Source organism: Scyliorhinus torazame, chromosome 18 (assembly GCF_047496885.1).
Source record: "Scyliorhinus torazame isolate Kashiwa2021f chromosome 18, sScyTor2.1, whole genome shotgun sequence".
NCBI lineage: Eukaryota > Metazoa > Chordata > Chondrichthyes > Carcharhiniformes > Scyliorhinidae > Scyliorhinus > Scyliorhinus torazame.
Window position 1 is genome coordinate 95,560,197 of NC_092724.1, and position 25,433 is coordinate 95,585,629.

Genomic DNA, 25,433 nt, shown 5'->3' on the forward strand with positions numbered 1-25,433 from the left:
AAACAAACCTGTTGGACTTTAACCTGGTGTTGTAAGACTTCTTACTGTGCTCCCCCCAGTCCAACGCCGGCATCTCCACAGCATAGCCATAATACTGGGCATTAATATGAGTATGGTTGCACACCAGCTGGATGTTGAGCAAGTTGAACCCCTCATAGCTGCAGTACAACGCAAGTTGACCTACAGCAGGCCCATGCGGAAGGAGGTAGACCCCCTCCAGATTGCGGGCGCCTGCCGATAGGCCCGATCGTGGGCCAGGACCCCGCGGAGTCAGATCCCCCCCACCCCACCAGGACGTCCACCGCGGCCGTGGGTCCGAGATCCCGCCGGGAATACCAGGTTGGAGCCACGCAGGCGGACGTTCGGCCGGTCGACCGCAGAGAATCGCTGAGGGGGCCTCTTTCAGTGGCCCCTGACCGGTTGCCAAGGCAACTGCGATTGGCGGCGATTCACGGTCTCCGGCGAATAGCGTCTGGCGTCAGAGCGGCGTGGTGGGAATTTCCCGCATCCCCGCCAGTTCTCCGACCCGGCGCGGGCTCGGAGAATCCCGGCCGAGGTGTCCCAAAGTAATGAGTGCAATGATTGGCACCTTGCACACAAGACGTCAACAATACTCTCAAAGTCATATACTTGTTCCACCAGCTTCTCTCTGGCAAGTGATATAGAATATTGAAGCCGGTTAGAGACTAAAAGGGAGACTGCCTTGTGGAGGCCAAGAGCATGTCTGAGGTACTGAGTGAACATTTTTGCAGAAGATGAGGATTCTGCCAACATCAGAGGAAAAGAGGAGGGTACAGAAAATTTGGGTAGGATAAAAATAAAATGAAGGAAAAGGTTGGCAGCATACATGTGGAAGATTATCTACTTATTGAATGCTTCCTTACAAAGCAGCCCTCCAATTTAACTGTATTCTGTCAGTGTGAACGTCAGTTATCAGTAAAAAGTCAGTACAACTGGAATTGGGCGCAAATCCTCACTGTCCTCAAGTCCCAGTCTTCCAGTTCCAGCATTGCTCCTTGCTTTCTATGAATGTCATCTTCTTGAATCATTTAATGATAATCAAATCCATTTGACTCCATTTCCTAATATCAGGATGGTAATGGCGGGAAATTAACAGGTTATCCAAGAACACTGTCTAATCTAAGGATATTTCTTTCTCTTTCCAGCAGTGGGGATTTGCACCCAATTCCAGTTGTACTGATTTTTTACTGAGTGCTGTACCACCCAGGAGGTGAACCCTGGCCAAACCCAAACGTCTCCAGTACCTCTGAGGTACTTCCATTCGATCAGGTTGATATTAATAAAGAGGTGATGTTGAGCACCTTAAAAAGTATTAAAGTAGATAAGTTCCCAGGGCCTGATGGGATCTACCCCAGAATACAGAGGGAGGAAATTGCTGGGGCCTTGACAGTAATCTTTGTATTCTCATTGGCTACAAGTGTTATGGGCCAGGGTTTAGAGAACCCCAAAGTGTATCATGGAGTTCACCTGACCCACAACTTTTAAAAGATTGTGGTATGGGGAGCACACGGCCCACTTTACAGGTGTGGTAGAGCAGAAATGGAAAAGTATTTTTTAAAGCAAAACAATGTTTATTCTATGAACTCAAGTTAACCTTTTTAAAACATATAGTGAACATCAATTCAAATACAACCCCCAAAGAATACAACACTAAGTAATCCTTAATAACTTCCCAAACAACACCCAGAAGACAAAAGAAACACCTTTGAACAGAAGCACATTAGGTTTACATTCACGGGACTTCCGGTTGCGGCTATGCCTAGGTACGTCGCATGTTCGGCAGCTCCCGCCGGGAACGGACTTTTGGGCTCTTCAGAGGGGCCCCAACGGCAATTGTTCGACGGCTCCCAGTGTGGGAAGGTGACAGCAAGGTTCCCCCGACATTATATGGATTGGACCAGGAGTGGAGCGGTTAAAAACAGTGATCCTGGTGCAGTGGAAAGTGCGAGGGAGGAAAACCAAGATGGTGGCGGGTGGAGACCAAGCAGCATGGGCGCAGTGGTCGCAGGAGCAGCAGGAATTCCTTAAACGCAGCTTTGCGGAGCTGAAGACAGAAATGCTGGCGCCAATGAAGGCGGCGATTGAGAAGCTTGTGGAGACCCAGAAGGCCCAAGGGGCGCGGCGATCCAGGAGGTGAGGCAAACCGCCTCGGAGAACGAGGACGAGATCTTGGGCCTGGCGGTGGAGGCGCACGAGGCGCTGCACAAGAGGTGGGAGGCAATATTTCAGGACCTGGAGAATAGGTCGAGGAGGAAGAATCTTCGGATTCTGGGTCTCCCTGAAGGAGTGGAGGGGCCCGATGCTGGGGCATATATGAGCATGATGCTCAATTCGCTGAGGGGCGCGGGAGCTTTCCCGAGACCCCTGGAGCTGGATGTGCGCATCGGGTCCTGGCAAGGAGACCCAAAGCCGCCGAGCCGCCAAGGGCTGTAGTGGTGAGGTTCCACCGCATTATGGACCGGGAGCGTGTCCTGAGATCGGCCAAAAAATAACGGAGCAGCAGATGGGAGAACACGGAGATCCTTATTTACCAGGACTGGAGTGCGGAGGTGGCTAAGAAGGGAGCTGGTTTTAACCGTGCTAAGGCGGTTCTCCATCGGAAGGGGGTGAAGTTCGGGATGCTGCAGCCAGCGCGATTGTGGGTCACGTTCCAAGATCGGCACCACTAATTTGAAATGCCTGATGAGGCATGGAACTTTATCCAGGCTGAAATGTTGGACTCAAACTGAAGGTTTGTCGTGGGGGCATGTTTACTGCGTTTGGGGAATGTTCTTTTTGTTTCGGTGCTGGGTGGGGATGGGTGAATGGATTTGATATGGGGGCTGATCCGGCTGATAACTTGGAATGTGAGGGGCCTGAACGGGCCGGTCAAGAGGGCCGGCTGTTCGCGCACTTAAAGGGACTGAAGGCAGACGTGGTTATGCTCCAGGAGACACATCTGAAGGTTAGCAGATCAGGTTAGGCTGAGAAAGGGATGGGTAGGGCAGGTCTTTCATTCAGGGCTGGATGCGAAGAACAGAGGTTGCAATACTGGTGGGGAAGCGGGTGTCGTTCGGGGCACTGAATATTGTAGCGGATAATGGAGGTCGATATATGATGGTGAGTGGTAGGTTGCAAGGGGTGTGGGTGGTACTGGTGAACGTATATGCCCTGAATTGGGATGATGCCGGATTTATGAAACGGATGTTGGGTCAGATTCTGGAGGTAGGAAGCTTGATAATGGGGGGGGCACTTCAACACGGTGCTGGATCCAGCACTGGACCGTTCTAGGTCCAGGACGGGTAAGAGGCCGGTTACGGCCAAGGTGCTCAGGGGGTTTATGGACCAGATGGGGGGAGTGGATCCATGGACGTTTGCCAGGCCACAGGCCAGGGAATTTTCCTTCTTTTCCCACGTCCATAGAGCCTACTCCCGGATCGATTTTTTTTTTCATTTTGAGTCGGGCGCTAATCCCGAAAGTGGAGGGAACGGAATACTCGGCCATAGCCATCTCGGACCACGCCCCGCAATGGGTGGAGCTGGAGTTGGGGGAGGAGAGGGACCAGTGCCCGCTGTGGCGCCTTGATGTGGGACTGTTGGCGGATGAGGAGTGTGCAGGCAGGTGCGAGGGTGTATTGAAAGACACTTGGAGGCCAACGACAATGAGGATGTGCAGGTGGGGGTAGTCTGGGAGGCGTTGAAGGCGGTGGTCAGGGGAGAGCTAATCTCCATTAGGGCCCACAGGGAGAAGAGAGAGAGGAGGGAGAGGGAGAGGGGGAGATTTTAAGGGTGGACAGGAGTTATGCAGAGGTCCCCAAGGAGGGGCTACTTAGGGAGCGACGGAACCTCCAGACGGAATTCGACCTGATGACTACGGGGAAAGCAGAGGCACAGTGGAGGAAAGTGCAAGGGGCTGTTTATGAGTATGGGGAGAAGGCGAGTTGGATGCTGGCACATCAGCTTCGTAAGAGGGAGGCAGCGAGGGAGATTGGTGGAGTTAGGGATAGAGGGGGGAATACGGTGCGGAATGCGGTGAGAATAAACAAGGTATTTAGGGACTTCTATGGAGATCTGTACAGGCCTGAGCCCCCAGCGGGGAGGAGGGGATGTGACGATTTCTAGATCAGCTGAGGTTCCCGAGGGTGGACGAAATGAAAAAATGAAAATCGCTTATTGTCACAAGTAGGCTTCAAATGAAGTTACTGTGAAAAGCCCCTCGTCGCCACATTCCGGCGCCTGTTCGGGAAGGCTGTTAAGGGAATCGAACCGTGCTGCTGGCTTTCTTTGGTCTGCTTTCAAAGCCAGCGATTTAGCCCTGTGCTAAACAGCCCAGGTGGAGGAGCAGGTGGCTGGTTTGAGGGCGCTGATTGGGCTGGAGGAGCTGGTTAAAGGATTGGGGACCATGCAGGCGGCGAAGACCCCGGGGCCGGATGGGTTCCCTGTTGAATTTTATAGGAAATACGTGGACCTGCTGAGCCTGTTGCGAGTGAGGACTTTTAATAAGGCGAGGGAGGAGGGGACCATGCCCCCGACCAATGTCCAGGGCGCTGATTTCTTTGATCTTGAAGCGGGACAAGGATCCATTGCATTGTGGGTCGAACAGACCGGTCTTGCTCCTCAATGTTGACGCTAAGTTGCTGGCGAAGGTGCTGGCTACGAGAATTGAGGACTGTGTCCCAGGGGCGATTCATGAGGACCAACCAAACAGGATTCGTGAAGGGTACACCGCTAAATACAAATGTGCGGATACTCCTCAATGTGATTATGATGCCCTCGGTGGAGGGGGAAGCGGAGGTAGTGACAGCTATGGACGCGGAGAAGGCCTTTGATCGGGTGGAGTGGGAGTATCTTTGGGAAGTGTTGCGGAGGTTTGGGTTCGGGGAGGGGTTCATCAGTTGGGTTAGACCCCCGGTGGCGAGTGTGGCTACAATCCGGCGGAGGTCGGAGTACTTTCGGCTGTACCGGGGGACGAGACAGGGGTGCCCTTTATCCCCCTTGTTGTTTGCACTGGCAATTGAGCCGCTGGTTGGTGGAGCAGATGGAGGAGGATTTTAAAAGATGGGATCTGCTGCCACTCTCACTGGCGGGTAGGGTGCAGTCGGTAAAAATGACGGTCCTTCTGAGGTTTCTCTTTGTGTTCCAGTGCCTTCCCATTTTGATCCCCAAGGCCTTTTTCAAACGGGTAAGCAGGAGCATCATGGGTTTCATGTGGGCGAATAAGACCCCGAGGGTGAAGAGGGTGTTTCTGGAGCGTAGCAGGGATAAGGGGGGGCTGGCGCTGCCGAATCTGTGTGGCTATTATTGGGCAGCCGATGTGGCGATGATCCGTAAGTGGGTAATGGAGGGAGAGGGGGCGGCGTGGAAGAGGTTAGAGATGGCGTCCTGTGGGCACAAGCCTGAGGGCGCTGGTGACGGCACCTCTGCCGCTTTCGCCGACAAGGTACACCACGAGTCTGGTGGTGACGACGACGCTGAAGATACTGGGGCAGTGGAGGCGACACAGGGGCGAGGTGGGGGCCTCGGTTTGGTCCCCAATTCGTTCATCCCAGGAAGGATTGATGGGGGGTTTCGGAGCTGGCATCGGGCAGGGATTAGAAGAATGGGTGACCTGTTCATCGATGGGACGTTTGTGAGCCTAGGGGCGTTGGAGGAGAAGTTTGGGCTGCCCCCGGGAAACGCTTTTAGGTACATGCAAGTGAGGGCATTTGTGAGGCGGCAGGTGAGGGAATTCCCGCTGCTTCCGGCACGTGGGATTCAGGACAGGGTGATTTCGGGTGGGTGGGTTGGAGAAGGCAAGGTTTCGGCGGTTTATCAGGGAAGAGAGGAGGCCTCGGTGGGGGAGCTAAAGGGCAAGTGGGAGGAGGAGCTTGGGGAGGAGATAGATGAGGGTCTGTGGGCTGATGCCCTGAGTAGGATTAATTCATCCTCCTCTTGCGCCAGGCTCAGCCTAATACAGTTCAAGGTTACTCACAGAGCACATATGACAGGGGCGAGGTTGAGTAGGTTCTTTGGAGTGGAGGACAGATGTGGGAGGTGTTCGGGGAGCCCGGCAAATCACATCCATATGTTCTGGTCGTGCCCGGCACTGGATGGGTTTTGGAGGGGTTTTGCGAGGAATATGTCCAAGGTGGTGAATGCCCGGGTCAAGCCAAGCTGGGGATTAGCATTATTTGGGGTATCGGATGAGTAGGGAGTGCAGGAGGCGAAAGAGGCCGGTATTCTGGCCTTTGCGTCCCTGGTAACCGGCGGAGCATTTTGCTACTATGGAAGGATGCAAAGCCCCCTAGTGTGGAAGCTTGGATCAATGACATGGCATGGTTCATCAAGCTGGAGAGGATAAAGTTTGCCTTGCGTGGGTCTGTGCAGGGGTTCCTCAGGCGGTGGCAACCATTCCTAGACTATCTCGCGGAGCGTTAGGAGGAGGTCAGCAGCAGCCCAGGGGCAGGGGTTGCGGGGGGGGGGGGGGGGGAGAGAGGGAGGGGGTTTCTCTTGGGGTGGTGTTTGAGTTAAGGTGGGTTGTTTTTTTTCCCTATTTGTGCTTTTTACTGTTAGATGGTGGTTACTGTATATGGGGGAAATCCAATGTATAATTTCTACTTGTTGTGTTCTTGTTGCTTTCTTTTTGTTGGGGGGGGGGGGGGGGGTTGTTGAAAATTTGTTGAAAAACTTGAATAAATATATTTTTAATAAAAAAAGGTTTACATTCACTACTGAGAGCATTTATAATTCTGAATTCACCAAATGATCAAGAGATAGTCTTTTCATGGCAGAGAGATCAACAGTACACCTGCTCTGTCTGGCTTCAGCTCCAACACTGAAAACGAAACTAAAACACACCCTGCAGCAAACAGCCTAAAACAAAAGTAAAAAGCTGACAGACAGCCCAGCTCCACCCACACTCTGACATCACTGATAAGCACCCATTTCTTAAAGGTACCTTTCTTAAACACCCATTTCTTAAAGGTACTCTGACATGACACAGGTGAAATTCCTGAGAACTGGAGAGTAGCCAATGTTGTTCCATTGTTTAAGAAGGGCAGAAGGGATAATCCAGGAAATTCTAGACCGGTGAGCCTTGTGTCTGTGATAGGGAAATTATTGGAAAAGATTCTTAGAGATAGGATTGATTCACATTTGGAAACAAGTGGACTTATTAGTGATGGACAGCATGGTTTTGTGAAGGGGAGATCATGCCTCACTAATCTGATTGAGTTTTTCGCGGAAGTGGCAAAGATGATAGATGAGTGAAAGGCAGTAGATATTATGTACATGGACATCAGTAAAGACTTTGACAAGGTACCTCATGGTAGACTGGTACAAAAGGTGAAGTCACATGGGATCAGAGGAGAGCTGGCAAGGTGGATACAGAACTGGTTTGGGCACAAGACAGAGGGTAGCAGTAGAAGGGTACTTTTCTGAATGGAAGGCCGTGATAAGTCGCGTTCCACAGGGATCAGTTATGGGACCTTTTGTTGTTAATAGTGTATGTAAATGATTTGGAAGAAAATATAGCTGGTCTGATTAGTAAGTTCGCAGACGACACAAAAATTGGTGGAGCCACGGACAGTGAAGAGGATTGTCAGAGGATGCAGCAAGATATAAACTGATTGGAGCCTTGGGCGGAGAAATGGCAGATGGAGTTTAATGCGGATAAGTATGAGATAATGCACTTTGGAAGGTCCAATGCATGTAGGAATTACACAGTAAATGATAGAACTCTTGGCGAGTATTGACAGGCAGAGAGATCTGGCATTCATGTCCACCGATCACAAAGTGGCAACACATGTGGATAAGGTTGTCAAGAAGGCATACAGCATGCTGGCCTTCATCGTTCGGGGCATTGAATATAAAAATTGGCAAGTCATGTTGCAGCTGTACAGGACCGTAGTTAGGTTGCATTTGGAATATTGTGTACAATTATGGTCGCCACACTACCAGAAGGATGTGGATGCTTTGGAGAGGGTACAGAAGTGGTTTACTAGGATGTTGCCTGGTATGGAAGGCATTAGCTATGAGGAGAGGTTAGATAAACTCAGTCTGTTCTCACTGGAACGACGGAGAGGCAACCTGATAGAGGTCTACAAGATTATGAGTGGCATGGACAGAGTGGATAGTCAGATGCTCTTTCCTAGGGTGGGAGAGTCAAGTACGAGGGGGACATAGGTTTAAAGTGTGTGGGGAAAACTTTAGAACAGATGTGCAAGGCAAGTTTTTTTACACAGAGGATGGTAAATATATGGAACGCGCTGCCTGGGGAGGTGGTGGGAGCAGGTACGATAGCGGCATTTAAGGGGTATCTAGACAAATATATGAATAGGGTGTGAATGGTAGGATACGGAATCCGTAAGTACATATGGATTTAGTTTAGGCAGGTACCATTGTCTGCGATGGCTTGGAGGGCTGAAAGGCCTGTTCCTTAGCTGTATTGTTCTTTGTACTTTGACTCTGTCAAAGGCCTTTTCTGCGTCCAGGGAGATGATCACTTCTGGTGTTCTCTCCCCTGATGGGGTCATTATCACGTTCAGCAGGCATCTGATGTTCGATGTTAGCCGCCTGCCCTTGACAAAGCCCGTCAGTTCCTCCGCGACTACCTCTGGCACTCAGCTCTCCAGCTGCCTCGCTAAGGATTATTGCGTCAATATGTTAAGATGTGAGATAGGCCTGTAGAACGCGCACTCCGCCGGGTCTTTGTCCTTTTTGGATTATCAGCGATATTGAGGCTTGTGCCAATGTTGGTGGGAGAGTGCCCCTAACTAGCGAGTCTGCGAACATCTGCAAGTGCGAAGCCAATGCTGGCACAAATGTTTTGTAGAAGTCTGCCTGGAATCCATCTGGCCCCAGCACTTCCCTGCCTGCATGGAGTTGATACTCACCATGACTTCCCCAGTTCTAATGGTGCTTCCAGGCCCCATCTCTTATCTTTCCTCACGATCGGCATGTCCAGGTCGTCGAGGAACTGCTTCATCTGCAGGGGCTGGTTTAGCACAGTGGGCTAAATAGCTGGCTTGTAAAGCAGACCAAGACTAGCAGCGTGGGTTCAATTCCCGTATCAGCCTCCCCGAACAGGCGCCGGAATGTGGCGACTAGGGGCTTTTCACAGCAACTTCATTTGAAGCCTACTTGTGACAATAAGCGATTTTCATTTCATCTTCGGGTCCCCCTCCTTGGAGGTGTACTGCCCTTGGTATAAGGTTGCAAAGGCTTCATTGATATTTTCTGGCGCAGCGACTAGCCTGCCGCTGCTGTCTTTAGCCTGAGCTATTTCCCTTGTGTCTGCCTGCATTCTCAGCTGGTGAGCTGGTTTTGTCTCCGTATTCGTAAAGTGCCTGGCAGAGCTGGTGCACTGTTTTCCCAGTGGGGCGCAGGCCAAAGTTCATCTATAGCTTTTTCCTAACTGCCAGTAATTCCACGGACGGGGTTGAGGAGTACTGCCGATCCACCTCCAGTATGGAGTCAACCAGCTGTTGCCAAGCCGCCCTCTCCTCTCTATCTTTGTGCGCCTTGTACACAATAATTTCCCACGTTATCACAGTCTTCAGTGCCTCCCAGACGTGGAGGGTGAGACCTCCCCATTTTGGTTGTACGTACCCATCTATGGCCTGTGATATCCGTTCGCAGAATGCCTTATTGGCCAGGAGGGCTGTGTCTACCCGCCATGGGGTGGCGGGGGGGGGGGGCATTGCCGTTGTGCCTGGCCCGTCTCCAACCTCACATCCGCGTGGTGTGGATCGTGTTGGAGATTACTATTGCAGAGTACTCTGGTCCTACTATCCCTGGAAGCATCACTTTCCCAACTATGAAGAAGTTGATCCTCATAGAATCATAGACGTTTACAGCATAGAAACAAGCCCTTCGGCCCAACCAGTCCATGCCGCCCAGTTTTTACCATTAAGCTAGTCCCAGTTGCCCGCACTTGGCCCATAACCCTCTATACCCATCTTACCCATGTAACTATCTAAATGCTTTTTAAAAGACACAATTGTACCCGCCTCTACTACTACCTCTGGCAGCACATTCCAGACACTCACTACCCTCTGAGTGAAGAAATTGCCCCTCTGGGCCCTTCTGAATCTCTCACCTTAAACCTATGCCCTTTAGTTTTAGACTCCCCTACCTTTGGGAAAAGATGTTGACTATCTACCTTATCTATGCCCCTCATTATTTTATAGACCTCTATAAGATCACCCCTAAGCCTCCTACGCTCCAGGGAAAAAAGTCCCAGTCTATCCAGCCTCTCCTTATAACTCAAACCATCAAGTCCTGGTAACATCCTAGTAAATCTTTTCTGCACTCTTTCTAGTTTAATAATATCCTTTCTATAATAGGGTGACCAGAACTGCACACAGTATTCCAAGTGTGGCCGTACCAATGTCTTGTACAACTTCAACACGACGTCCCAACTCCTGTATTCAATGTTCTGACCAATGAAACCAAGCATGCCGAATGCCTTCTTCACCACCCTGTCCACCTGCGACTCCACCTTCAAGGAGCTATGAACCTGTACTCCTCGATCTCTTTGTTCTATAACTCTCCCCAATGCCATACCATTAACTGAGTAGGTCCTGGCCTGATTCGATCTGCCAAAATGCATCACCTCACATTTATCTAAATTAAACTCCACCTGCCATTCGTCGGCCCACTGGCCTAATTGATCAAGATCCCGTTGCAATCCTAGATAACCTTCTTCACTATCCACTGTGCCACCAATCTTGGTGTCATCTGCAAACTTACTAACCATGCCTCCTAAATTCTCATCCAAATCATTAATATAAATCACAAATAACAGTGGACCCAGCACCGATCCCTGAGGCACACCACTGGTCACAGGCCTCCAGTTTGAAAAACAACCCTCTACAACCACCCTCTGTCTTCTGTCGTCCAGCCAATTTTGAATCCAATTGGCAACCTCACCCTGGATCCCGTGAGCTTTAACCTTCTGCAATAACCTACCATGCGGTACCTTGTCAAAGGCTTTGCTAAAGTCCATGTAGACAATGTCTACTGCACTGCCCTCATCTACCTTCTTGGTCACCCCCTCAAAAAACTCAATCAAATTTGTGAGACATGATTTTCCACGCACAAAGCCATGCTGACTGCCCCGAATCAGTCCTTGCCTCTCTAAATGCTTGTAGATCCTGTCTCTCAGAATACCTTCTAGCAACTTACCTACTACAGACGTTAGGCTCACCGGTCTGTAGTTCCCAGGCTTTTCCCTGCTGCCCTTCTTAAACAAGGGCACAACATTCGCCACTCTCCAATCTTCAGGCACCTCACCTGTGGCTGCCGATGATTCAAATATCTCTGTTAGGGGACCCGCAATTTCCTCCCTAGCCTCCCACAACATCCTGGGATACATTTCATCAGGTCCCGGGGATTTATCTACCTTGATGCGCTTTAAGACTTCCAGCACCTCCTCCTCTGTAATATGCACACTTCTCAAGACATCACTATTTATTTCCCTTAGTTTCCTAACATCCATGCCTTTCTCCACCGTGAATACCGATGAGAAATATTCATTCAGGATCTCACCCAACTCTTGTGGCTCTGCACATAGATGTCCTTGTTGATCCTTAAGAGGCCCTACTCTGTCCCTAGTTACTCTTTTTCCCTTTATGTATCTGTAGAAGCTCTTTGGATTCTCCTTTGCATTATTTGCCAAAGCAATTTCATGTCCCCTTTTTGCCCTCCTGATTTCCCTCTTAACTCTATTTCGACAATCTCTATACTCTTCAAGGGATCCACTTGATCCCAGTTGTCATATTATGTACGTCATATGCCTCCTTCTTTTTGACCAGAGTCTCAATATCTCGAGTCATCCAGGGTTCCCTACTTCTACCAGCCTTGCCCTTCACTCTAAAGGGAATGTGCTTACCCTGAAACCTGGTTAACACATTTTTAAAAGCCTCCCATTTACCAGCCGTCCCTTTGCCTGCCAACAGTCTCCCCCAATCTACCTCTGAAAGTTCCTGTCTGATACCATCAAAATTGGCCTTGCCCCAATTAAGAATTAAGATATACACCTGTGTACCTGGGAGAAGAAGGAGAACACCTTCTCCCCTGGATGTGTGAACCTCCATGAATCCACTGCCCCCATCTGTTCCATGAATTTTCTTCGTGAATTTGTGTCGTCCTAGTTGGGAGCGTGTGCACTTGCAAGGACCACTGGTGCCCCTTCCAGGACACCACTAACTATGATGTACCATCCCCATGGTCTGTAAACGTCCTCGTCACTCTAAATTGTTTTTTAAAAAAATATATATTTATTAGAGTTTTTTAACACAATTTTTCTCCCTTACAAATAATAACACCCCCCCCCCCCTTCGTAACAAAGAAAAATGAGAAATCGCACAGAGCAAGATATATACATGGCAAAATGATATATTTACACAGCTTTGTACACTGGCCCTCACCCGTACGTGCCAGTTTCCCCAACCCTTCATGTTATCTCTTGCTCATCCATCCTCCCAGGCAGTCCACCCCCTCCCAGGATGTCGTCCCCCGCTGCTGCTCCTGACCGACCTTCCTCTAATGCTCCGCGAGATAGTCTAGGAACGGTTGCCACCGCCTGTAGAACCCCTGCGCAGACCCTCTCAAGGCGAACTTAATCCTCTCCAACTTTATGAACCCAGCCATATCATTTATCCAGGCCTCCAGGCTGGGGGGCTTCGCCTCCTTCCACATTAGCAAGATCCTTCGCCGCCGGCGGTTACTAGGGACGCAAAGGCCAGAATGCCGGCCTCTTTTGCCTCCTGCACTCCCGGTTCGTCCACTACTCCAAATATTGCTAGCCCCCAGCTTGGCTTGACCCGGACTTTCACCACCTGAGATATTGCTCCCACCACTCCTCTCCAGAACCCCTCCAGTGCCGGTCATGACCAAAACATATGGACATGGTTCGCCGGGCTCCCTGAGCACCTTTCACATCTGTCCTCTACCCCAAAGAACCTACTCAACCTCGCCCCCGTCAAGTGCGCTCTGTGGACCACCTTAAATTGTATCAGGCTGAGCCTGGCACACGAGGAGGAGGAATTAACCCGACCTAGGGCATCAGCCCACAGACCTTCCTCTATCTCCTCCCCCAGCTCCTCCTCCCATTTACCCTTCAACTCTTCTACCAGCGCTTCCCCCTCTTTCAACTCCTTGTGTACCGACACCTTGCCCTCCCCGACCCATACACCCGAGATCACCCTATCTTGAACTTCTTGTGCCGGGAGCAACGGGAATTCCCTCACCTGTCGCCTCACAAAAGCCCCCACCTGTCACACTAAATTGTTGAGCAGCATGGCCACCCCCATAGCCCTCGTGCCATAGCACGATTGGCAAGTCTGTCCCACCTAGCTCTTTCTTACTGCAGTCAGCCCTTCTCCCTCAGGGTGGTCACGGTAGCACAATGGTTAGCACTTCTGCATCACAGTGCCTGGGACCCGGCTTCTATTCTTGCCTCAGGTGACTCTGTGTGGAGTTTGCACGTTCTCCCCGTATCTAGATGGGTTTCCTCCGGGCGCTCTGGTTTCCTCCCTCAGTCCAAAGATGTGCCGGTTAAGTGGATTAGCCATGCTAAATTGCCCCCTTTGAGTCCAAACGTTAGGTGGGGTTACAGGGATTGGTTGAGGGCGTGGTCCTAGGTAGGGTGCTCTTTCAGAGGGTCGGTGTGCTTCAGGGTTTCCCTCTGTTTGGGGACCTCCGAGATGACTTTGCAGTGCCTTTGGTTTCCATTGTCGCTGTGTGCAATCTGTTGTAGCCAGCGTTCTATTCCCCATCACCCTTCAACTTTTCCCCTGGGCCTGTCTGCCCCCTGCCCCTGTTTTGAGCCTCAGCTTTCCCCCCACCTGGAGCTGCTCCCCGACTTTGAGTGAAGTGACTTGTGGAGTTTGTCCACTTCTGGGGCTTTGAGGAGGTTTTCCCTTCCAACCAGCTTGCCCAGCATCTGGGCCACATAGTCCATGGGGGTTCCTGCCCCCGGTACACTCCGATACGCCCGACAGCACGAGCGGTATTCCTGGTCCTCGACCTTCCGTTTCAGCGTCCCTTGTGTTGCCACTAACCTTGCCATCTCCGTCTCCAATGTGGTGATCTGGTCGCTTTGGTTGGTCGCAGCCTTCTCCAGCTCTTTGATTGTCATCTCCTGTGTCTCCAGTCACTCTCCGCTTTTTCCAGGGCCGCTTGGGAGGGGACTAGTGCCTCCGTTACCGCCGCCTTCACCGTCGCCATCATTTCTAATTTGATGGCATCTCTGTGCGATTGGAGCTCCTGTGTTAGGAGTCCCATCCATTTGTTTATCGGGGGGTAGCCCGGCATATGTCCTGTCGGCCCATCCCATTCGGATGCGGTCAATTCTTCATCACCTCACATGTTCGTTGTTGCCTCATTCCTCCTCTCCAGGCTTTTGCTGATTCTGCCGACCTTTCGGCTCCTCAAATTATTGCCTGCCATGTCTCGTTTGTTGTGGTGGTGTTGGAGGAGGGTGGGGCTTTTTCCTGGGTTTAGCGGCCTATGTTTGGACTAAACATGCCTAATTTCAAATTTCCAGGATAGTCACCTTTCACGAGTCCGCTCAGCACATCCCCGTCACCAGAACAATCTAGCTTGTTAAAGATTTCTCCACCCTTATCACTCGCATGGGTCAATGAGTAGTTGAGACAGAAAGTATTACATATTTAAAGGAAAAGAAATGGGCACATAATCGAAGGAGAGGGGACTTTCGGTGGCGGCATGTAGGGAGTAGATGCACATGAGGTGGCTTCCGCCAGGGCACCGTAAGCCCTTTTCACCCAGTTTTTAGCAGGTGTTTGGGTTAAAACTTCTCTGATTTGTTGGGATAAGATTCCCACACAAGAGAAATTCCCAGCAAGACCAGGACAATGAAGCCAGCAAATAAAGATTCGTCGACAAATTTAGAAGACTCTCGAGGCTCTTTTGCTGTGAAAACATCGCAAAGATGTTTGAGAAGATGGTGGGGAGGCCACCGGTCACTGAGACAGAAACCCTGTTCTGGCGAGCCACCACGGGCAATCATCGTGAGGATTCATAGTTTACAGAAAAAGGAACGGGTCTTGAGGTGGGTGAAGGATCATCAAGACGATAAATAGGGGGGCCATGCCATCAGTTCTATCGAGGTGTCGGTGAGCAACTTGCTAAAAGGGAGGCTGCATTTAACAAGGCCAAGGCCGCATTGTGTGAGAGCGTAGTTCGTTTTGAATGGTACACTCTGCATGCCTTCAATTGATAAGGTATGAAGGACTAATATTTCGATGAGGTTGATGCTCTTGCTGGGGAGCATGGGCGATGGGCGAGTTAATTGTAATTTTCACGAGGTCTTTGTATTATTGGGGAGGTCATGTGGTTATGGGGACTTGTTGGGGTTACTTGTACAGGTTTGTATTTTCTTGTTCTTGTGTGGGATGGATCTTTTTCTATGATTATTAAATTGTGTTGGGGGCGGGGCTGGTTGTTATGGCTATTTGTCTTTTCTCCAGGAGGATCCGCCCTGCTAGCTGAAAAGTTAGCTAACAGGAGCAAAGTGGTGGGTGTAATTGCAGCTCATTATTTTATGCTAGTTTTAGATAATGAGCTTGGGGTTTTTGATTTGTTTTGAGCTAGGGGTATTTGAGGTAGGGGGCTTGGGTTTTTTGGTTGTTTGATTGTTTATTTGGGTGTGGTATAGTTGGGAAACGGGGAGGGGGTGGGGGGCAGGACTAGGTTTCTGACGGTGACTATAGCTGCATCGTTGTTTTGCAGACTCTGTTTGATGAGGTGAAGTGGGGTGGGGATGAGCTGGGTCCAGTTTTTAATGGAGGGGGTGTGTGGAGTGAGGCTCTTCACAGGTTCAACTCAACCTCCTTATGTGCTAGGCTCAGCTTGATTCAGTTCAAGGTGGTGCACAGGGCACATCTGACCAAGACGAGGATGAGTGTTTTTTTCTCTGGGTGGAGACTAGGTGCGAACGTTGTTCCCGGAGGCTGGCAAATCATTCCCATATATTCTGGTTGTGTCCTAAACTTGTAAGATTCTGGGTCTCTGTCTTTAACACCATTTCATGGATTCTTGATATCGAGCTGGAGTCTTGTTCACTGGTGGCCAGTTTGGGGGTTTCGGATTTTCCGGTGCTGCAGACAGGGGTGAAGGCAGATGACCTCACCTTTGCCTCGTTGATAACCCGGAGGCAGGTTCTGCTGGGGTGGAGACCTCTGCCCAGTATGGAGCCTGGTTCGGTGATCTAATAGAGTTCCTATATCTAGAGACGGCCAAGTACACAATTAGAGGGTCGATAGAAAGGTTCGAATTGAGATGGCTAACATTCATATCCGTTTTCAGAGAGTTAGGCACCGTCAGCTGTTAGGGAGAGGTTTAGTTTTTAGTTTTATGTTGAAGGGTTTAGTGGTATTAATTATTGATTGTGCTATTCATGCCTTGTACCTTTATTTATTTGTGGTTTAGTGTAGCATTGCTTTGTTGCAATGAAAATTTGTTCACCGACAACCACAGCCACCCCACTTTTGCCAGTTGCAATCTGACGTCACCTTTGCATGGAGCTTTTTTGTGAATGTTTGGACGAAGGCTGTAATGAAACTGGAGTTAAGTGGCCCTTTCTGAGGAAAGAAACAAGTTACCAACCTGATGGAACGCAGCATTCATAAACATTGCAAAATATGTTTAGCATTTAAAAAAAAATATATATGAAAATATATTAGAATGTTTCTGTTTTGATGTAGATGCAGATGATTGCTTTCATCACTGATTCCAAGTCTTTTAATAAAACATTTTGTTCAACCTTTGACAGAAATGTTTTGATGTATTTCTTTCACTTTCCAAATATCATCAGCTTGCGATAATGCAGAGCTGTGATGCTTTTAACAATTAGCAGAGGGACTTCCGGTGGCAGCCATGGAGGAGTAGGTCGCACATTTAATAGCTCCCGCCTGTGACGGACTTTTGGATCTTTTCCCCCCGGTTTTTTTGCGATTTTATGGGATAAATCGGTGAAGAGTGAGACATTGAGGAGAACTCCCCCTCCAGTGTATGGAGATGTGGACCAGAAGTGGCCGTGTGAGAAGACAAAGTCCTATAAGGAAGACGAGCAGAGCTGGCAACGTGGGAAAGCATAGCAGAGAGCAAGGGCCACGGCGAAACGGCACAGTGGTCGACGGAACAGCTGGTGAAATTTTTCGAAGACTGCTTCGCTGAAGAAGGACACGCTGGACCCGATTAAGACTTCGATTGATCAAGTTGTGCAGAATCAAGAGACCCACGGAAGAGCGATCCAGGAGGTGGAGAGAAAGGTGTCCGAGCATGAGGATTACATAACCTTGCTGGAGACCAAGGTGGAGATGATGAACAATTGCCAGAAAAGAATGCAGGAGAAGCTGGAGGACCTGGAGAACAGGTCCAGGAGGCAGAATCTTAGAATTGTCGGTCTCCCTGAAGGCAGTGAGGGATCGGATGCAAGGGCTGATGTGACGGACATGTTGGAGAAGTTGATGGGAGCTGAGGCGTTTCCTCGGCCCCTGGAAGCCCCGAGGGGCTGTTTAGCACAGGGCTAAATCGCTGGCTTTGAAAGCAGACCAAGGCAGGCCAGCAGCACGGTTCGATTCCCGTAACAGCCTCCCCGAGCAGGCGCCGGAATGTGGCGACTAGGGGCTTTTCACAGTAACTTCATTTGAAGCCTACTTGTGACAATAAGCAATTTTCATTTTCATTTCATTTCAAGTGGATAGAGCGCACAGAGCCCTCGCGAAGAAGCCCCGAGCGAATGAGTCGCCAAGGGCGATGGTGGTACGATGGTAAAACCCTGCGAGTGAAGAAGCTGTTGCTGGAGCGCAGTCGGGGGGAGGGTGGATTGGCGCTGCCGAACATCTGCAATTACTACTGGGCAGCTAATATAGCCATGATTAGGAAGTGGGTAGTGGGCGTGGGGGGGGGGGGGGGGGGGGGTCTGTGTGGGAGCGGATGGAGGCAGCGGCATGCAAAGACACAAGTTTGGGAACACTGATGACAGCACCTCTTCCATTCTCGCCAGCCCGATACGCCACAAGTCCGGTGGTGGTGGCGGCTCTGAGAATCTGGGGGCAATGGAGGAGATATAAGAGAATGGAGGGAGCATCGGTTTGGACCCCGATTTATAATAATCATCGGTTTGTATCGGGTAGGCTAGATGGTGGGTTCCGGAGATGGCAAAGGGCAGGATTTAGGAGGATGGGGGATCTATTTATAGACTGGAGCTTTCCCAGCTTGAAAACCTTGGAGGATAAATTTGAATTGCCAGCAGGGAATGGGTTTAGTGCAAGACTTCCTGAGAAAGCAGGTTCCGGCCTTTTCACTGCTGCCGCCACGGGGGATACAGGATAGAGTAGTCTCCAGTACCTGGGTGGGAGAGGGGAAGGTATTGGATATTTACCAGGAGATCTCGGAGGGGGCGGAAACCCCGGTGTAGGAGCTTAAGGGCAAGTGGGAGTACGAGCTAGGAGGAGAGATAGAGGCGGGTCTGTGGGCGGATGCCCTAAGCAGGGTTAATACGTCCTCATCATGTGTCAGGCTTAGCCTGATACAATTTGAGGTCGTCCACCGAGCACACATGATGGTGGCCCGGATGAGCAATTTTTTTCGGGGTGGAGGACAGGTGTGCGAGGTGCCCGGGAAGCCCAGCAAATCATGTCCACCACATGTTTTGGGCATGATCAGAAGCAATGGCAATGGCCACGGTACTAAAAACACGGGTGGTGCCGAGTCCGGAGGTAGCGATCTTTGGAGTGTCGGAAGAGCCGGGAGTTCAGGGAGCGAAAGAGTCTCTCTCTCTCTCTCTCTCTCTCTCTCTCTCTCTCTCTCACTTCCTCCCTTCCTGGGTCTCGTGGAGGGTTGGGTCAGGTGGTGGCGTGGTTGGCTGGTCAGTGCTATAGTCACTCAGAAGTTAGAAGTGAGGGGGAAGCACGATGATGCAGCGATTAGCACTGCTGCCTTGCGACACCAAGGACCCGGGTTCGATCCCAGCCCCTGGTCACTGGTTAGGAGGGGTTACGGGGAGATGGTGGAAGTGAGGGCTTAAGTGGGTTGGTGCAGACTCGATGGGCCGAATGGCCTCCTGCACTGTATGTTCTATGTTCACTGTCCGTGTGGAATTTACATGCTTTCCACTTGTCTGTGGGTCTGACCCCCACAACCAAAAGATGTGCAATGTAGGTGGATTAGCCATGCTAAGTTGCCCGTTTATTGGAAAAATTGAAGAAAAATCAAGAAGCTAGAAGTGATTTTAATTCTTTTTTAAAAAAAATATGTTTATTCAAGTTTTCCAACAATTTTTGACAACCCCCCCCCATAACAGAAGATAAAAGAAACGCAAACACAACAATTAACATTGTACAAAACATTTACATTGGGTTTCCCCATGTACAATAGCCCCCCATATGACATTTAAAGGTACTCGCAGGGGAACCCCCCCCCCCCCCCCCCCCACCCTAGGGTTGCTGCTGCTGACCTTCTAACGCTCCGCGAGATAGTCTAGGAACGGTTGCCACCGCCTGAAGAACCCCTGCACAGACCCTCGTAAGGCAAAGTTTATCCTCTCCAGCTTAATGAACTCTGCCATGTCATTTATCAGGCTTCCACACTGGGGGGCTTCGAGTCCTTCCATAATAACAAGATCCTCCGCCGGGCTACCAGGGACGCAAAGGCCAGGATACCGGCCTCTTTCGCCTCCTGCACTCCCGGCTCGTCCGTTACCCCAAATAATGCCAACCCACAACTTGGCTTGACCTGGACTTTCACCACCTTGGACATAGTCCTCGCAAGACCCCTCCAAAACCACTCCAGTGCCGGGCACGACCAGAACATGTGGACGTGATTTGCCGGACTCCCCGAGCACCTCCCACACCTGTCCTCCACCCCAAAGAACCTACTCCTCCTCCCCCCTGTCATATGCGCTCTGTGAGTAACTTTGAACTGTATTAGGCTGAGCCTGGCGCAAGAGGAGGAAGAATTAACCCTACTCAGGGCATCAGCCCACAGACTCTCATCTATCTCCTCCCCAAGCTCCTCCTCCCACTTGCCCTTTAGCTCCTCTACCGCGGACTCCTCTTCTTTCAGCTCCTGGTAGATCGCCGAGACCCTGCCCTCTCCAACCCATACACCCAAAATCACCCTGTCCTGTGTCCCCTGTGCCGGGAGCAGCGGGAATTCCCTCACCTGCCGTCTCACAAACACCCTCACTTGCATATACCTAAAAGCATTCCCTGGGGGTAACCCAAACTTCTCCTCCAGCGCCCCTAGGCTCGCAAACGTCCCATCTATGAACAGGGCCCCTATTCCCCTAATCCCTGCCTGATGCCAGCTCCGAAATCCCCCATCCATCCTTCCCGGGACGAACCGATGATTCTCCCAAATCGGGACCCAACCGAGGCTCCCACCTCGCCTCTGCGCCGCCTCCACTGCCCCCAGATCTTCAGCATTGCCACCACCACCTTGTCGGCGAGAGCGGCAGCGGTGCCGTCACCAGCGCCCTCAGGCTCGTGCCCACACAGGACGCCACCTCCAACCTCTTCCACGCCGCCCCTTCTCCCTCCATTACCCACTTACGGATCATCGCCACATTGGCTGCCCAATAGTATCCGCACAAATTCGGCAGAGCCAGCCCCCCCCGGTCCCTACCCCGCTCCAGAAACACCCTCTTTACTCTCGGGATCTTATTTGCCCACACGAAACCCATGATGCTCCTGCTTACCCGTTTGAAAAAGGCCTTGGGAATCATAATGGGAAGGCACTGGAACACAAATAGAAACCTCGGGAGGACTACCATTTTAACCGACTGCACCCTGCCCGCCAGCGAGAGTGGCAGCACATCCCATCTTTTAAAATCCTCCTCCATCTGCTCCACCAACCGCGTCAAATTGAGTTTGTGCAGGGCCCCCCAACTCCCAGCCACCTGGATCCCTAAATACCGAAAGCTCCTTTCCACCCTTTTCAGCGGCAGATCGTCTATCCCCCTTCTCTGGTCCCCTGGATGCACCACAAAGAGCTCGCTTTTCCCTACATTCAATTTATAACCCGAGAAGTCCCCAAACGCCCTTAGGATCCGCATGACCTCCGCCATCCCCTCCACTGGGTCTGCCACATACAGCAACAGGTTCTCCGCATATAGTGACACCCGATGTTCCTCTCCCCTACGGACCAGTCCCCTCCATTTCCTGGACTCCCTTAGTGCCATGGCCAAGGGCTCAATTGCCAGTGCCAACAGCAAGGCGGACAGGGGGCAACTGGGGCTCTATATAACAATCTGACCCAGCCGATAAACCCCTCCCCGAACCCAAACCTCCGCAACACTTCCCAAAGATACTCCCACTCCATCCGGTCGAAAGCCTTCTCCGCGTCCATAGCTGCCACTAGTTCCGCTTCTCCGTCCATCGAGGGCATTATAATCACGTTGAGGAGCCTCCGCACGTTAGTATTTAGCTGTCTGCCCTTTACGAACCCCGACTGGTCCTCATGAATTACCCCCGAGACACAGTCCTCAATTCTCGTAGCCAGCACTTTTGCCAGCAACTTAGCATCCACATTAAGGAGCGAGATCAGTCTATACGACCCACACTGCAGTGGGTCCTTGTCCCGCTTCAGGATCAGAGAGATCAGCGCCCTGGACATTGTCGGGGGCAAGGTCCCCCTCTCCCTAGCTTCATTGAAAGTCCTCACTAGCAACGGGCCTAGCAGATCCGCATACTTCCTATAAAACTCGACCGGGAACCCATCCGGCCCCGGGGCCTTCCCCGCCTGCATGCTCCCCAATCCTTTAACCAGCTCCTCCAGCCCTATTGGCGCCCCTAAACCAGCCACCTCCTGCTCCTCCACCCTCGGGAACCTCAGCTGATCCAAGAATCGTCGCATCCCCTCTTCCCCCGCTGGGGGCTCAGATCTGTACAAATCCCCATAAAAGTCCCTAAATACCTAATTTACTCTCACCGCACTCCGCACCGTATTCCCCCCTCTATCCTTAATTCCACCTATCTCCCTCGCTGCCTCCCTCTTACGAAGCTGGTGTGCCAGCATCCGACTTGCCTTTTCCCCATACTCATACATAGCCCCCTGCGCTTTCCTCCAACGTGCCTCTGCTTTCGGAGCATATACATTTACCAGTACCACCCGCACCCCCTGCAGCCTACCGCTCACCATCACATCTCAACCTCCACTATCCACTACAGTATTCATTGCCTCAAATGACACCCACTTCCCCACTAGTATTGCAACCCCTCTGTTCTTCGCATCCAGCCCTGAATGAAAGACCTGCCCTATCCATCCCTTTCTCAGCCTAACCTGATTTGCCACCTTCAGATGCGTCTCCTGGAGCATAACCACGTCTGCCTTCAGTCCCTTTAAGTGCGCGAACACCCGGGCCCTCTTGACCGGCCCGTTCAGGCCCCTCACATTGCAAGTTATCAGCCGGATTGGGGGGCTGCTCCCCCCCCCCCCCCCCTCCCGACTAGCCATCTCCTTTTCTAGGCCAGTCACGTGCCTGCGCCTCCCACACCCTCCAGTTCCCCAGACAGCGGACCCCCGCCCCGACCACCTCTCCTACTTCCAGCTCCCCTTTGGCCAATGCAGCAGCAACCCTATCTCCCCCCCCCCCCCCCCCCCCCATTACCACCCCCCCCCCCCTCCCCCCGCTAGATCCACATCTAGCCCTTTTTGCTCCCCCCATAACACTCCCGTAAGTCAGCTGACCCCGGCCTCTCCCGCCATTCCATCAAACCCCTCCAGTGTGAGAATCCCCCCTCCCCCTCCCTGGCAGTCAATGTGCGCCCCCCCTCCAGCATCATCCATCCCGTCCTTCTCTAGCGCGGGGAAAAGCCCGCGCTTTCCTGAGCTGGCCCCGCCCCCTCTGGCGCAGCTCCTTTTGCGGCCTTACCCCAATCCCCTCCCCGGGCCTCCACTCCCCCTCTTCCCTCGTGGGGGTCTGCCCCTCCAGTACCGACGCACACACACTCCCACAGTCTCCCCATCAAGTCCCTTCACCCATCCCCACCCAGCACCCTGACAAAAAGAACATTCCCCAAGCGTAGCAAACACAACAAACATCCCCCCACACCAAACCCTCAATCTGAGTCCAACTTTTCAGTCCGTATGAAGTTCCATGCCTCATCAGGCGTTTCAAAGTAGTGGTGTCGATCCTGGAACGTGACCCACAGTCGCGCTGGCTGCAGCATACCGAACTTCACCCCGTTTCGATGGAGCACCGCCTTGGCCTGATTAAAACCAGCTCTTTTCTTAGCCACCTCTGCACTCCAGTCCTGGTAGATTCGGATCTCCGTATTCTCCCACCTTCTGCTCCGCTCTTTCTTGGCCCATCTCAGGACACTCTCTCTGTCCATAAAGCGGTGAAACCTCACCACTACAGCCCTTGGCGGCTCATTGGCCTTGGGTCTCCTTGCTAGGACCCGGTGAGCCCCATCTAGCTCCAGAGGCCTCGGGAAGGCTCCTGCGTCCATCAGCGAATTGAGCATCGTGCTCACATATGCCCCGACATCGGGCCCCTCCACTCCCTCAGGGAGACCCAGAATCCGAAGATTCTTCGTCCTCGACCTATTCTCCAGGTCCTCAAATCTTTCCGCCCACCTCTTGTGCAGCGCCTCGTGCGCCTCCACCTTCACTGCCAGGCCCAAGATCTCGTCCTCGTTCTCCGAGGCTTTTTGCCGCACCTCTCGAATCGCCGCCCCTTGGGCCTTCTGGGCCTCCACTAGCTTCTCAATCGCCGCCTTCGTTGGCGCCAGCATTTCAGTCTTCAGCTCCTCAAAGCAGCATCTAAGAAACCCCTGCTGCTCCTGTGACCACTGCGCCCATGCTGCTTGGTCTCCACCCGCCGCCATCTTGTTTTTCCTCCCTCTCACTTTTCGCTGCTCCAAGATCACTTTTTTCACCACTCCACTCCTGGTCCAATACATATACTGCCAGGGGGGACCTTGCTGTCACCTTCCCACACTGGAAGCCGTCGAACAATTGCCGTTGGGGCTCCTCCAGAGAGTCCAAAAGTCCGTTCTCGGCGGGAGCTGCCGAACGTGCGACCTACCTAGGCATAGCCACAACCGGAAGTTCGATTTTAATTCTTCGAACATCTAAGTAACTATTACTGTAAGGCAGTCAAAACCATCCAAGCTTTGCGATTTAAATCTCAGTATCCGATGGTTTCCATTCCTGGTCAGTTGCCCAATGGAAGCTTGAACTTTCCTTGTAACTGCCGTTCAATCCATATCTGAGGACGTGACGGGAATTTCCCAGCACATCTTTGGAGTACTGTTCAGTTAAGACACCCCAGAGCTTTCTCCTTACAGGCTGGTATGCTGCTAAAGTGTCACAAATGTAAACTTGATTGCTCATGAGAAGGGTTAACCGTGCTGAGCAGTTCAGGAGCCTTGTTTACTTCATGCAAACAGCTTCCTTGATGTGTAGACTTTCCCTTTTGCATGGTGCCATTTTTGTTACTGGGTTGGGGGGGAAGTTTGTAAAGAGACGGATCATGCAACTTGTATTGTTTCCTCAATCAGATAAAATAAAAGCTAAAATCATTTTTTATAACAATCCTATCCAGAGGAATTTTATAGGTTCTTCCCCCCCCCCCCCCCCACTTTTAAAATTAGGCATGGCATCAAGCACTCCTGGCATTCAAACAAACCCTGCTGTGCCTTCCATTGAGATTTCAAAGAGAATCAGTAAAATGGGTGCTTCAGCTGAAGAATGGTAAAATCCAGTTGTGCTGTCCTATAAAATTTTACCTAACTTGTATTTGTTTTGATTTCTGTGAAATGCTTTCTATTTTTCAAAAGCCTTTCTGATTCTGACCTTGTTTCTACAGCTCTGTTCCATGTGTCAAAAAAACGGTGCCACTTTAGGCTGCTACATCAAAGGCTGTCCCCTAAAATACCACTATGCCTGTGCATTAGATAGTAGTGAGTATCTCTTCAGTTATTTTTAATTACTGATTATTCGATAACTACGTCTGAAGAACTGAATGCAATCACTTTGTAAAGGATACTGGTGATTTGATTTGATGAACTGTAGTGTCATGTGTGACAATAAAAGTAATTACCCAGTTTACTTCTGATACTGTAGTTATTTTATTTTTTTGCATCCCCACAAATTTGAATAATCCAGAAATTCAAAATGGCCTATAGTGTAATTGGGATTGTTCAAGTTAACAGGAATGGGCAGTGTATCATTTATTCTATTCTAACTAACACTCCTATTAGATTTGATGCAACTGTGAAACTGCTGCAGAGCTGAGTCAGTATTTGGTGCAGCCCTTTAAGCTCTTTAAGACGAGTTTGGGGACTGGATCATTGATGCGTGGTTTAGCGTATTAATACTAATATGCTTCAGGCAGAATTGTACTTAAGTCAATGTACTTTCATGTTGTGTGTTATGTTCTTGCATGATGCTGTTAATTCATCCCCATTCTACCA

The 25,433-nt window shown here is 51.0% G+C and overlaps 1 protein-coding gene across 7 annotated transcripts in view; it reads left to right on the forward strand.

The window, feature by feature from the left end:
- LOC140395377 (uncharacterized) overlaps positions 1 to 25,433 on the forward strand; it is a 74,418-nt gene that overhangs the window by 27,641 nt on the left and 21,344 nt on the right. For all 7 annotated transcript variants that reach the window (XM_072483058.1, XM_072483062.1, XM_072483057.1 and 4 more), the window contains exon 3: positions 24,827 to 24,920. In XM_072483058.1, coding sequence (XP_072339159.1) covers positions 24,827 to 24,920 — 94 coding nt within the window. The remainder of the gene's footprint in view (positions 1 to 24,826; positions 24,921 to 25,433) is intronic.